Source organism: Babylonia areolata, chromosome 3, assembly GCF_041734735.1.
Source record: "Babylonia areolata isolate BAREFJ2019XMU chromosome 3, ASM4173473v1, whole genome shotgun sequence".
NCBI lineage: Eukaryota > Metazoa > Mollusca > Gastropoda > Neogastropoda > Buccinidae > Babylonia > Babylonia areolata.
The window spans coordinates 40,859,386-40,872,647 of NC_134878.1; the positions used below are offsets into that span (position 1 = coordinate 40,859,386).

The 13,262-nt window shown below is 40.7% G+C and overlaps 1 protein-coding gene across 1 annotated transcript in view; it reads left to right on the forward strand.

Moving 5' to 3' along the window:
• The first annotated feature begins 542 nt into the window (after positions 1-542).
• Positions 543-13,262, forward strand: part of LOC143279986 (uncharacterized) — a 30,652-nt gene continuing 17,932 nt past the window's right edge. The window contains exons 1-2 of the mRNA XM_076584391.1: positions 543-792; positions 6,185-6,299. Of these exons, the coding sequence (XP_076440506.1) occupies positions 694-792; positions 6,185-6,299 (214 nt within the window). The 5' untranslated portion in view covers positions 543-693. The remainder of the gene's footprint in view (positions 793-6,184; positions 6,300-13,262) is intronic.

Below are 13,262 nucleotides of genomic sequence, written 5' to 3' on the forward strand. Positions count from 1 at the left end.
ACGATGACAATGATGATGTTGGTATAGAGGTCTATTTTGGTTTGGGACTGCGTGACAAGGCTGTACTCTACGCTTCCTGTCATAATGATATCCCGGCGTTAACCAGGCCCGAGAGATAGAGACACTTGCAGTGTTGATCAGGTAATTAGAGCGCATCCTTGAAGTGGTTGACACTTGACTGTGTGGTCCCAGTCTCCCCGTTTAAGCCCACAGCACACTCAACTCTGGGTATGAGCCGGCCACAGGCCGAAAAACCCACCTCCACTGGGATTCAAGCCCGCGTCCTCCCAGCTGTCAGTCCGCTACACTAACCACTTCACCACGGCGGCTGGTCAGTTGAGCATATTCTGGTCCAACTAAGCCCTGTATTAATGACAGTTGATTGTGGAGTTGGGGAACCAGAATTGAGTGAGTGCCTCCTCTTCTTGGCAGACATTTTTGTCAGGTAAACTGAGGCTGTTGGGCATCTTACACTGGATCTAAGACCCAACAATTTCATTTACCTCTCGGGAAAGTCTTCTGATGAAACTGAACAATAATATTGATAATAATTATGATGATGATAATAATAATAATTTTACTGTGGTCAGAAACCTTATTCATCTGTTGTAGTCCAAAAAAGGCAGCAAGTGGACCCTGTCGAGTGCACCAGGACCTGGCATCTATGCTCTCCCCAGCCTGTTGGCATCACGCATGGATTTCAACAGAAGATCTGTGACAGGCATCTTTGCTGCTCCTGTGGCACAGCATGCAGTTAAGCGGAATGTGGTACCTGCCCCAAACACATACAATGTAGGTGGCTTGATTTTCTTTAAGTTTATCCAAAAATGTATTGAACTGTGATCAGCATCTATGATTTGGATTGTTTTTAATTTAGCTTTCGTTGATGTTAACAGAACTCCAGTTTCAAATGGAAAAGCAGAATATTCAGGGAAATGATGCCCTGCAAATGATAGGTATTTACTTTTTGGCACATAAATTTAAAAGACGGACAGAATTACATGTATGTTTTACTCTTCACATTACAAGCTTACAGGCACTATACTAAAGATCAAACACAGCGCTGAGAGAAAAGGATTCAGCTGATGGGGGACAGGCAAATAATTATTCACTGAAACAAATGATTTTGATGTAATTTGTTTCCCAAATAGGCTGTATCCAAATTGTACGAGTGGATGGACATTGGTGTGTGTTTGGCTTGGTATGTGTGTGTGTGTGTGTGTGGTAAACTGTGTGCCTGCATGCCTGCATTTATTTGTGTGAATGTGAGGAAGGGACAGAGAGAGAGAGAGATGGGACATAAGAAATTTCTTAATTTAAGAAGTTAAGTTCATTTAAACCATAAATATATTAACTTTACTGTGGAATTGATATGGTTTTTTTTAATGCCGAATTTGAATTTAACCTTTACATCGCCAGCTATATTCAAGCTGCTAACATCTGCTAAGTGGCTAAGTCAACTGCACAGTACAGCTGAAAACTGGCAGTGCAGCAGAGCAGCCAGTGGGAATGTGGGGTACTCGTTTTTTCGCTGCCATGTGGCATGAACTCTTTTCTGCTGTTACTGTCAGCAGCAAAATCATTTTCTGCCAAATGCCTTTTAAATAGACTTGCAGTTTGCTGTCATGTAGAGCATGGTCTAAAGCGAGACTGCTGGTTACAATCTGAACTGGTTGAAGAACTCGCCATCGTTTAAAACAATTTTAAAAAAGCAGCTGAAAATCGCTCCAGACCACATGAGAGTTGGTTCAACAACAAGAAGGATGTTTCCGGTACATGTGGCAGGAAGTGCCCGCTACGTTTGGTGCGCTAAGAGGAGTGCACGTTTGTTAACTCAAATGTTCAAGTTGCTGACCGGCAACAGTAGCGTTCTCCCTACAAGTCGCCATGCAGCAACTGTAGTGTCCTGGCTGCAAGTCGCCGAGTGGCGATTACAGCAACCAAAGGGTTAATTGAGATATTTTATTTTTGCTATAAAGATGCTAATTTTACTGTTGTTATTGATGGGTTTTTTTATGCCTTTCAGTGATGTTTTTATGCCTTATTAGCTGAACCTTTGTTTTGCATTTAACAGCTTCATATTGTTTTATATTTACTTCACCACCATATTTATTCAATACAATGTGCAAGTGGATATGCAAGAAAATGTGTGTTGGTGCTTGTGTATGGGGGTTGTGTGTGTGTTTGTGTGTGTGTCTGTGGGGGGGGGGGGTCAAAAAGTGGAAAGGTGGTATTTTTGTCAGGCTTGCTTTGCTATGGCTCTGTTGTGTATGATCTTATTGTATATGTTGTGTGATCTTTGGCTGTTTCCAGTTTTAGAGTTATGCATGCATTTGAATGACAGGTGCTAAAGTGCTCTGATTTGTCTCTGCACAAGATTCAGCACTATATAAATATAATAATAATTATTATTAATGATAATATTGATAATTATTATTATTATTATCAGTTTATTTATGTAACGCCTAATGAGATGATTTTGTTCCATCAAATTCAAAACACGCAGTTTGGTCCGACTAACTTTTTACTAAGAAAGCAAACATGACGAAATATGACCAGACATTGCATTAAAAGTACCTACTAAACTTAATGTCCATTGTAAACTTGGTATATATGTACATATCATACATAAAAACGTACATGTATCTCTACACACTTATATGATAAGAATAATAATTTTTACTAAATCCATACATTGCCCCTTTATGCAACACATACCCCACCATGGTGCATAATGTAAAAACTGATGCGCAAAACATGCATTCAAACTCCAAAATAACAATTTCCATACATATAAGTATAACCCTGCACAGACATCAAACCAAACACCAACAGTAATTTATTTACGGACACACGTACAAAATAATCAAATACAACAAAATCACCCCAAATACATACCAAATATCACTCCACACAAATAATGCAGTCTCTCATCACATTATTATTATTATTATTACTATTATTATGAGCATTTACGCCTAATCTTGAAAATAAGCCCTAGGCGTTTGCAAATAGAACACACATGTAAATATCAAAAAGGAAAAAATTGAGCACAAGATACCAAACATCGATCTCCCATCCATCCCCTCCCCCCTCGCCCCCTGACCCCCCCCCCCCCTCCCTCCTGCACCCCCCCCCCCCCCCCCCCCCCCCCACACACACACACACACACAACACACACAAGCACACACACACGCATGCACACAAGTCATAGCACACAATCATAAATGCTTAAAATGGCACACAGTCAAAAATACCACCAACAAATTCTGAAACTCTCAAACTAACTCATCCCAAATAGTCATTTTAGTCCATGCTGGAAAGCGATGAGCTGTTGAAAATTATTCAGGAGGGGAAAAGGTGGGTCTTCACACTGGATTTGAAAGATTGCAGCGAAGATGAGTGGCAGAGAAGCTGAGAAAGAATGGGGACTTGGAATGAAAAAGATCACTCAAGAACATCACTCAAAACTAGACCATGACATCTAAAAACCAATCTGAACACACAAAGCCAATCACAAAGTCACCATGCCCAAACAATGCACAACCCAAACCATAACACCCCAGATCAGTCCCACTCTGCCTGCTTCCTTTCCACGTAACACCTCGCCAACACACACAGAAAACAGAAACAAGCACACACCCACTCTGTAGCAGGCATCAGGAGACCAATTAAAGTCAGTTTTAATCAGATAGAATAGAATAGAATATGCCTTTGATACCAGGTGTACCGGGGTCACAAGGAATATTGGGGGGGATAGTACATAACAAGATACGAACATAAATCGAAAATCATGCACAAAAACAGATACAGTAGAAATTAGGATACATACAAGTGCATATCAATATAAAAACTTGTGCATACTCACACATGCACACACTGCACACACACACACACACACACACACACACACATGCACACACGCACACACACACACACACACACACACACAAACTCTCTCTCTCTCTCTCTCTCTCTCTCTCTCACACACACACACACACACACACACACACACACACACACACACACACACGTTCGAACAGAAGCTGCATATTACATGTGGATGGGGCTGATGACTAGATCTTCAGGTAGATGGTTGTTGATCGCACAATTCTATTTATTATACTGGATTTGTTCGAGAGACAGGGCATTGACTGCTTTGGGGAAAAAGCTATTGGTAAAGCGATTGGTTTTCATCCTTATTCTTCTGTACCATTGACCAGAGGGGAGCATCTCGAAAATCCCAAAAGCAGGATGTGATTCGTCCTGGCTGATTGATTTTGCTTTTTTGAGTAGCCGCTGATAATATATGTCTTCTAGAGAAGGTAGATCAGCCCCGGTAATCTTGGTGGCAGTTTTTACGATTTTGTTAACAGCTGCAACTTCTGCCTTGGAAATATTTCCATACCAAACAGTAATAGCGAAGGTTAGCACACTTTCAGTGACTGCTCGGTAGAAATCAACCAAGATTTCATTTTTAATTCCGAACTTTTTGAGGCGCCGAAGAAAGTACAGGCGCTGTTATGATTTCTTAACAATTTTTTCCATATTTTTCTCCCATTTGAAATTGTTAGAAATGATCAGTCTGAGAAATTTAAAGTCACTGATGATCTCTACTTGCTTGTCTTTAATGACAAGTGGTAAGGGGTCACATCTGGTCTTCCAGAAATCTAAAATTAATTCTTTGGTTTTTGATACGTTGAGTTCTAAGTTGTTATGATCACACCAGCTGACAAGTTCCAGTGCTTCTTCCTTGTAGTTTGACTCAAAACTGTTTGTAATCAGCCCTTGTAGAATAGTATCATCGGCAAACTTGTCCATAGTGTTACATTCATTTTGAGTTTCACAGTCATGTGTGAATAGTGAGTACAACAGTGGGGATAGAACACATCCCTGTGGGGTGCCTATGTTGAGAATGCATGTGGAGGAGGTGAGGTCACCAACTTTAACAACTTGCGGTCTGCATCTTAGAAAATTTAGGATCCATGTACAAATTGATTCAGGCAGCGAGAGGTCTTTCAGTTTGAAATATTAGTCTTATGGTTGCATTTGAAGCTGGAAATGGACTTAGATTGTCTGATTTCATATGGCAAGGAGTTCCACTGGACAGGGGAAGTGGGAGGGGGGGCAGGGGGGGTTTGGGGGGTGTGAATGGGAAGGATCTTTGACTGTAGGACTAGGACTTAGTCTTGTCATAACAGAGGGAAATTAGTCAAAGCAGATGGAAATTAGTCAAAACAGGGAAATTGGAGAATGCAACTGTCTGATGATGAATGCAGTTGTTGTGTTGGACTGTAAACAGTGGGGAGATCAGGAAGATGGTGAAGAACCAGAGAAAGCTAGAAAGCAATGTGTAGAAAGTTTATAATCAGTTCTGCCTGGACTGTATTGGCAACAAATGGTTTCAGAAGAGGCAGAACAATGTCACTCTTTGGGCGTTTCAGTACAAGACGGGCAGCTGAGGTTCAGACTTTTTGGGGTTTATAATATACTGTAGTGAGCCAGAATCACAATAATCAAGTTTCGAGAAGACAAAAGCACAAATGAGAGTTTTGGTTGTGTCAACAGACAGGAAGTGATGAATGGAGTTCTGTGTATACCAAATTTTACTGTTCTGCTTGTAACTGTATGCATCACAGACTTCACCACTTAATTTCTCTTTCTGATATATAAAGTTATTCAGATTCTGAATCTGGAAAACAACATTATTTTTCAATTTGCTTCCCATGCCCATTTTGCTGGCTGTACTGCTTCTCTTCTTTTCTATCATCATTATTAGTATTATTACATTATATCCTTTTGTACAACTATGCTTAAATGAGAACAATATATTTTTAAAAAATCTTACTGCTCATACTGTTATTTCTTTTTATGAAAGAATAAATGACTGGGACAGCAACTATAGGCAGTTTTATCCAAAAGGACAGCAACAAGAGTCATAGTAATGCTGCTGCAGATGAGCTGTCACTGGTAAAGAAAACAGTATGTCCGTTTTGTATCACTCAAGCCACAGGTTATAAAGTTTCCTTGATGTCAGAAAAAAATATTTTTAGAAGGTGACACTGGCTAGCACTGAAAAATTTTTGTTTTGTTTAGACTGGTATGTTATTGCACCATCTTGTTATATGTTCGAGGGCTGTGCATTTTGTTCATTCATGTATGGTTTATCTGTCATTTTGCCTAGGTTTTAGGAGCCAACACTGGAAAGGTGAACAATGTGACAGCAGATGCTGCATTTAGGTCCAAAACAAAGAGAGAAATGATCAGCACTGCAGAACAGTCCAGACTGCCTGCACCAGGTTTGTCATTAGTATTTCTTTTGATGTATTTGCTCACTGTTTGTTTGATATTTGTAACAGCAGACATCAATGGTATGATCTAAGACTAATCATGTGGGTGTGGGTGGGTGTTTATGTTTTTGAGTGTGTACTCGTATGTTAATGTAAGTGTGTTTGCTTAGCTTGGTTATTCTCTGCAAGACTTTTTTTTTTTTTTTTTTTTTTTTTTTTTTACACAGAAATTCTTAATTAATACCTATGTCTATCATGGAAAGATCTTTCAACACTTATTTAGTTGTACACTTTTACTGAAACTGAGGCATGATTTTGAACACCATGATTGAGAATGCACATGTTATATTTTACATCAGTTTTGACTTTACCTGTGTATGAACAGTATTAACTGCTTTGAATTTGTCTGGATCAGGTCAGTATGACATTAATGATGAAGTGAGCCATGACAGTGTCAAGGTCCCGTTCTCCAGCTTCCGCTCACGGGTCAAGCTTGAGATCTTAAAGAAGATAGAGCCTGTGAGTCTTTGATGTTTTCTTTTTTTCTTTTCTATTTTTTTTTTTAATGGATGATTTATTAACCCTTTCACTTTTTTTTTTTTTTTTTTTTTTTTTTTTTGCTGCCCCATCATCTGCACCATTTAGTGGCATTACTCCCATGCTGCTCGTTCCGAGTCCCCCATCCACAGCCACACCCAGTACTTCCAGAACTATCTGTGTTCTTAAAAAAAAAAAAAAAAAAAAAAAAAATCACAAAAATTAAAGTCATGCTTAAAATCATGTAAAAGTATATGTTTTATTAAAGGAAAATGAATGGAGAATATATTTATCACAAGTCAAATTTTGGCAGGATGTGATAACTTCCAGTCAGGGGAAGATAACTCAGATTTTTAGGGGAAAAAAACAAAATCAAAATATTTCGAAAAAGAAGAAGAAAATTCAAGTTTGTTTATTATATGGACGAAAATGGTTGTTAGATATTAGCAATTATATTAGACACAACAACCAAGTGCAATTATGTTGTTTTCTCCAACATGTTTCTACATAAACACTATACATATACACTCACATACAACCACAACCCCCACTCCCCCACCCAACCACCCACAAACACTATCACACAATATTATAACACAAAAGCTCACTAAACAATATTTTGGTTTGAAGCTTTCATCTGCAAGGTTTCATAATAAATGAAAACCCCAAAATGAAGGTTTCAAGCTAAGCTATTGGATTTTTCTTTTCTAACATGACCCCACCCCATTCCTGTTTATGTACCATGTAGCATATAATCATCATTAGGATAACCAGAATCACTTCACTTGATCAACAACAACATTATTTTCATCTTCTGTCACATTTTCATAGTTGCTATCGTCAACGTTGTGTGGAAAATCAAACAAAAATTCTAGCCACCTCTTCTGTACCATACGTCCTGGCAGACATATTGACACACTCAACTGCTTTTTGCTTTACTAAACGCAAAAAACTGCATCAAAATCGAGCCAAAACTTGCTGAGATATTGCTTTGAATGCTCATCAGGGCACTCCAAATTTGCAAGGAAGTAAGCATATTCAAATGAGTTGCTGGACGGTTGATAATGCAGTTACCCCTAAAATGTGGATATATCTGCAGCCGGAAATGAAAGGATTAAGGGTCTGTCCTCCCTTTTGCTTATGTTCTGATTGACATCTTACCCTTTTGCATGCCAAGGGATTTAGCAAATAAATGAATCCTATTTGCCAGGAAATTTTCACAAAAAACAGGTAGGTGTAGAAAAAAAATCTGGATTAATTTGTCAATGGCATGGCTAAAAGCATATATTTTCTGTAAGGAAGATAAATGGGCAATACAGAAAAAAATGTGTTTAACAACACATACTTAATTGTGACCCACGTGCAGACTCTGGCAGGGGTCTGACATTCCTGTCCTGTGCAAACTACTATCCGCCTATGCAGAGAAAACGAAAGTAGCTATGGCTGATAACCTCCCGGAAACCTCCCCTTTGCCACCCTGACTAGCGCCCTCTTTTTCTGGCAGCCATGTTGACTCCTGTTCCAGTGCTCTTCATACGGCTAAGTTTTTTTTTTCATATTTTCTGTCTGTCTGTCGATTCTCTGGCATTCTTGTTTTTTGTCTAATTATGTCTTCAACCAGTTCACATAACTATATGGCTCAATTGGGCGATCAGGCTAAAATTAAGGCGCAATTGCAATCGATTCGCGGACACTCTGGGCCCCCTACTTCTCGCTCTCTCAGCAATGCCAACCCGCCGCCTCCCCCACTTCCTCCACTCCCTCTGGTTGACTCCAGACCTCCACCACCTCCTAAACCTCCTCCGTGACTTCTAGGGGTTTGTTGCCCCACACTCAGGTCAGTGGTGCCATTGATGCCATATCTTTCGATCCGCGAACGGACTCAACGCGATCCGCATTTTCTCAGCCCTGCCAGTCGGCAGTGCTCGAGTTGACCTCTATCCTTTACTCATGCCCACAGTTTCACCAATGGAATGTGCCACAATCCCATTGGGGAAACAACACCATACGCCTGTTTTGGATCCGCACACTAGACCGGGCCCTATGTGCATTGCGTCCGTGGTGGCAGCCGTGACATCAGATCACGCGCCCCCCACGTGGCATGCCTCGACCGTCTCGGATCCAACGGCGACCAAGGCGAGTAGGGATGCCCTCCCCATACATAGGGAGGAAGGTGGACCACTAGGGGATACGCTCGCCCATACGCATGCACCCTCCCCCTTGTCCTGAGCGTCCGATCCAAGGGTGGCAACTTCTGCTTCGGCACCCCAAATGGTGACTGCCGCAGTTACTTCCCTTGCACTGGCACTGCCTCTCGCCTGCAGTGTGGGTGTGTGCATGGTCCCTCCAAGCTATGCGGTGATGACCCCATCTGCCACACTGCCGGTTGCTGCTGTTTCCCATACACTAATGGTGTCTCAGCAAGCTGCTCAACCAAACAACCAGCAACTCATTGTTAACTTGCTGCAGCAATTATGCACCACCCTGCTTCCTGGTGCCACACCTTCTCCTTCTACTGCTCCTTCTGCTTCAGCAAATCTGCTTCCATCCTCTCCCTCTACAACCACCACCCTGCAGCACCTCTACCCTATGTGTTGTTAAAAGGAAATTTTCTTCCTAAAATTACGTTTATCTGACATACTTACTGTGACCCAAATTAAGACCCTCCCATCCTCCCCGCTTCCTGTTCTCCCTGCACGTTACGGCAAATTGCCGTCAAAAGAGGGCGCTAGTCAGGGTGGCAAAGGGGAGGTTACCTACTTAAGTTTTCTCTGCATAGGCGGATAGTAGTTTGCACAGGACAGGCATGTCAGACCCCTGCCGGAGTCTGCACTAGTGGGTCACAGTAAGTATGTTAGATAAATGTAATTTTAGGAAGAAAATTTCCTTTGACAGTTGTTATGATTAAATGAATATGTTATCCACAAGATTTTTTGTTCAAAAATAAACATTACATATACACATGAACACACACACACACACACACACACACACACACACACACACACACCATCCCCCTAAAAGAAATGTCTGGATCAAAATCATCAGCCCAGTGTCAAACCTACAGATCTGAAAATCGACACACCACCATGCCAGCTCCACTGGGTGAAAAGTAGGCTGAAATTCTTCACCTCTAAAAAATCATCAGATTGCAGTTCATCTTCTCCAAGCATTCATTCTAATTTTCATTGAGCAGCAGATGAATCCTGTGTTATGCCATTTACCTTTGCTCACATTTGGTTTTGACAAGGCATCTCCATTTTGCTTGGCTGCATAGATAATACATTGTTGACATGCTCCAGTCAGCCAAAAGTTTACCACCAGCCTCAAGAAAACAGGTCATGGGACAAGACGTGGATTGTCCACCCGACATCAGAATCTCTGAACTGGAAGTTGTCTATGATTTTATGTACCTGAGGTCAGTGATCTCAGACTCCCTCTCTTTAACTCTGAGCTAAACAAGCACATTGGTAAGCCAGCCACAATCATGTCCAGATTGACAAAATGGGTTTTGAGCAACAGCGAGCTGACACTAAGGTCCTACTACAAAGCTTGTGTCATGAGTACCTTCCCTGTGCGGCAGCGAAACCTGCACACTGCATGCCAGACAGGTATGAAAACTCTGGGTTTTCTGCATGTGCTCCCTCCGATGCATCCTGAACATCTGCCGAAACAGTCTCCAACAACACACTCGTTCAGAGGGCTGGGATCATTGCATGTACACCCTTCAGAAGCAAAGATGAGTTCGCTGGCTCAGACATCATGCAAATGGACAACAGCTGAACACCCAGAGGCCTTCTGTATAGAGAGCTGGCCCAGGGAAAGCGCCCTGCAGGCAGATCTCAACTATGCTACAAAGATGTCTGCAAAAAAGACCTAAAGACCCAAGGCAACAACACAGACACTGGAAGCTGTAGCCTCTGAACGATCATACTAGAGGCAGACAGTGCAGAAAGGCCTCTCTAAGTTCAAAGAGACACTTGCCTGACAGTCAGAGACAAAACAGCAATGAATGAAGGCCCAGACTCTGGCAGATAGACCAGCATCAGATTTCATCTGTGCAAAGTGTTGGAGTCTTCCATTTCCAAATAGGCCTGTCAAGCCACAACTGACACTGCACCAGAAACAAACACCCAGTGCACTATTCCATTCTCCCGGATTGAAGGGATGCCTACCTATGCATACCACACAGTAATTATTGGTACACATTGGATTATAGCAGGTCTGACACACCACATAGCAATTAGTGGCTGTGGTTTGGTTGAGACAAGTCATTTGCACACCATAAAGTGATTACTGATACAGGTTTTATTCAGGTTCTTTTCACTGCAGACATCAGTTCATGGTTCAGGTTTTGTGTCGTTCTGTTGTATACGTAGTTTCCTGGGCCAGGCTACTACAGACCCTATGAAGGAGTAAAGCCTGCAAAACGTTTGATCTTCCCGTATGTTCTGTACTTTTGATGCTTTGATGCAACAAACTGTTTTGTTGAAGAAATACAGTTTTAAGTTCTTTTTTTCCCAACTGTTTGTTTTGCCTTTCCACTTATGTCTGCATGATTCTTATTGAGCTGGCTTGCTTTGTTTACGTGAGTGGTTCTTTGTATTTTTGGTTTGGTGTATATTTCATGCTATGAACAAGAGAGGCAAGGCCTTCAAGACACTTGTGATACAATTTTTAAAAAAAAAAAAAGTCTAATCGTTAAAATGTGTTCTGTATTTGTTATTATAAAGCTTCGGGTTAAAAAAGAAAAAGAAAAAAAGTCCTAACCAGATTTGAACCCCGCGTGTTCGGGTGAGAAGAAACTGTCTTACCCATTACGCTATCGTGGCTCCTTAACTGACGTTATAAAATATTCGAACATACTTTTTCAAAGGGCGATAAATCAGTTGCGGTATTCGCAGTGAGAACATTGTTTAAATCATATTATTCTTGTGTATCTTGGGCATTAAAAAAATCTTTAAGGGCAATAAAAATTTCTTTTTAAGTCTGCGTTAAAGGAGACGTGGCTATCGCCGCAATCACACTGCAACATTTAACCGTTTTCTCTAGATTTAGATAGATGTACAAGTTTAGTTACACCCGCCGGGAATGTAGTACGACACGGTCAATTCAGTTTCTCTTTTATGTTCATTCTAGTTTTATAGTTTTAAAGTTGATATGAAAATTGAGTATTTTGTTAAACTAATTACATGTAGAGCCAAGTACATGTACTTCTAAACGTCGTAAGAAGTGAAAAGGACTTCATTTTGAGAAAAGTCAAGACTGGAATTTTTTTCGTTTCATCGTGATCAGTTCAAGGGTATTAACTCGCATGGTTTACAATTTTTAACTGTGAATTCCGACTGATTCTGTGGATATTTTTATGGTAGTTTGGGGCATAATCCAGTAAGAGATGAGGCGTTCACAAATCTTTCTCTGGATAAATATTTAACGGTCTCCTTTTTCAACTTTCCATCACATGTTATCGTGTATTGTCCATTGAATATATAGGATTGAACCGGCAGGTCAGCAGCTTGAAACAAAATGGCGTTGTTCGTGTTCGCGAAGAATATGAGCACGTGCTTTGAATGTGTATAAATATGTGTACGCAATTGATTTTTGCCCATGACCTTCAGGGCTCAACCAATAGATCTGTGAAGTCCACTCATCGTATTGATTTTATTTTTTTCCGAAAAAGACCACTTGGGCGAACGAACATAGTGAAAGCCCTGTACACTGAGAGTAAAGCACACAAGCTTTTTATGTATTGAGTATAATTTCAAAATGTAATGTTTAAGATGAGAAAGATCAGTTTAAAGCAAATTAAGTCCCCTAGCATTAATTACAGAGTAATTTCCCTTTTTTACTATCTGCACCAAAACGTTTGCAAAATAAATAAAATTTCCATGGTTAGGAAAAGAAGTTCCTGTTTGAACAAAAAAATGATAATAATGACTGCTCTTGTTGTTGTGTCAGAATATCAGATCAAAGTACCAAGTTTAGAGAATACAAAAAAATTAAATATAACAGTAAATGCAGTTTGCATATAATTTGGCTTTTTTTTTTATTTTTTTGTGCCCATCCCAGAGGTGCAATATTGTTTTAACTCACTCGCTGCCATTGTCTGCATATGCGGATGTCGTCGGACAAAGCGTTGGATGCCAATGTCCGCATATGCGGATTTGGATTTTGGAGTGACGTGTCGGATACGAAAATCAAAAGCAGAACTGATTCTTAAGTTATCTCCGGCCAACTTTTCATTCACACACACTGCGTGTGTGAAGTGACACGCTCGTTAGCAGACGACAACGAAGCATACCCTCGGTCAGCTCTGCAAGTTGTTTGACAAGATGGCATTGCATTGAAGTGTTCGACACGGTAGGAGAGGTCAAACACAACACAGCGTTGAATCTACTTTGGAAATGATCCAAACCGAAGGCTCCGATGTTGAAG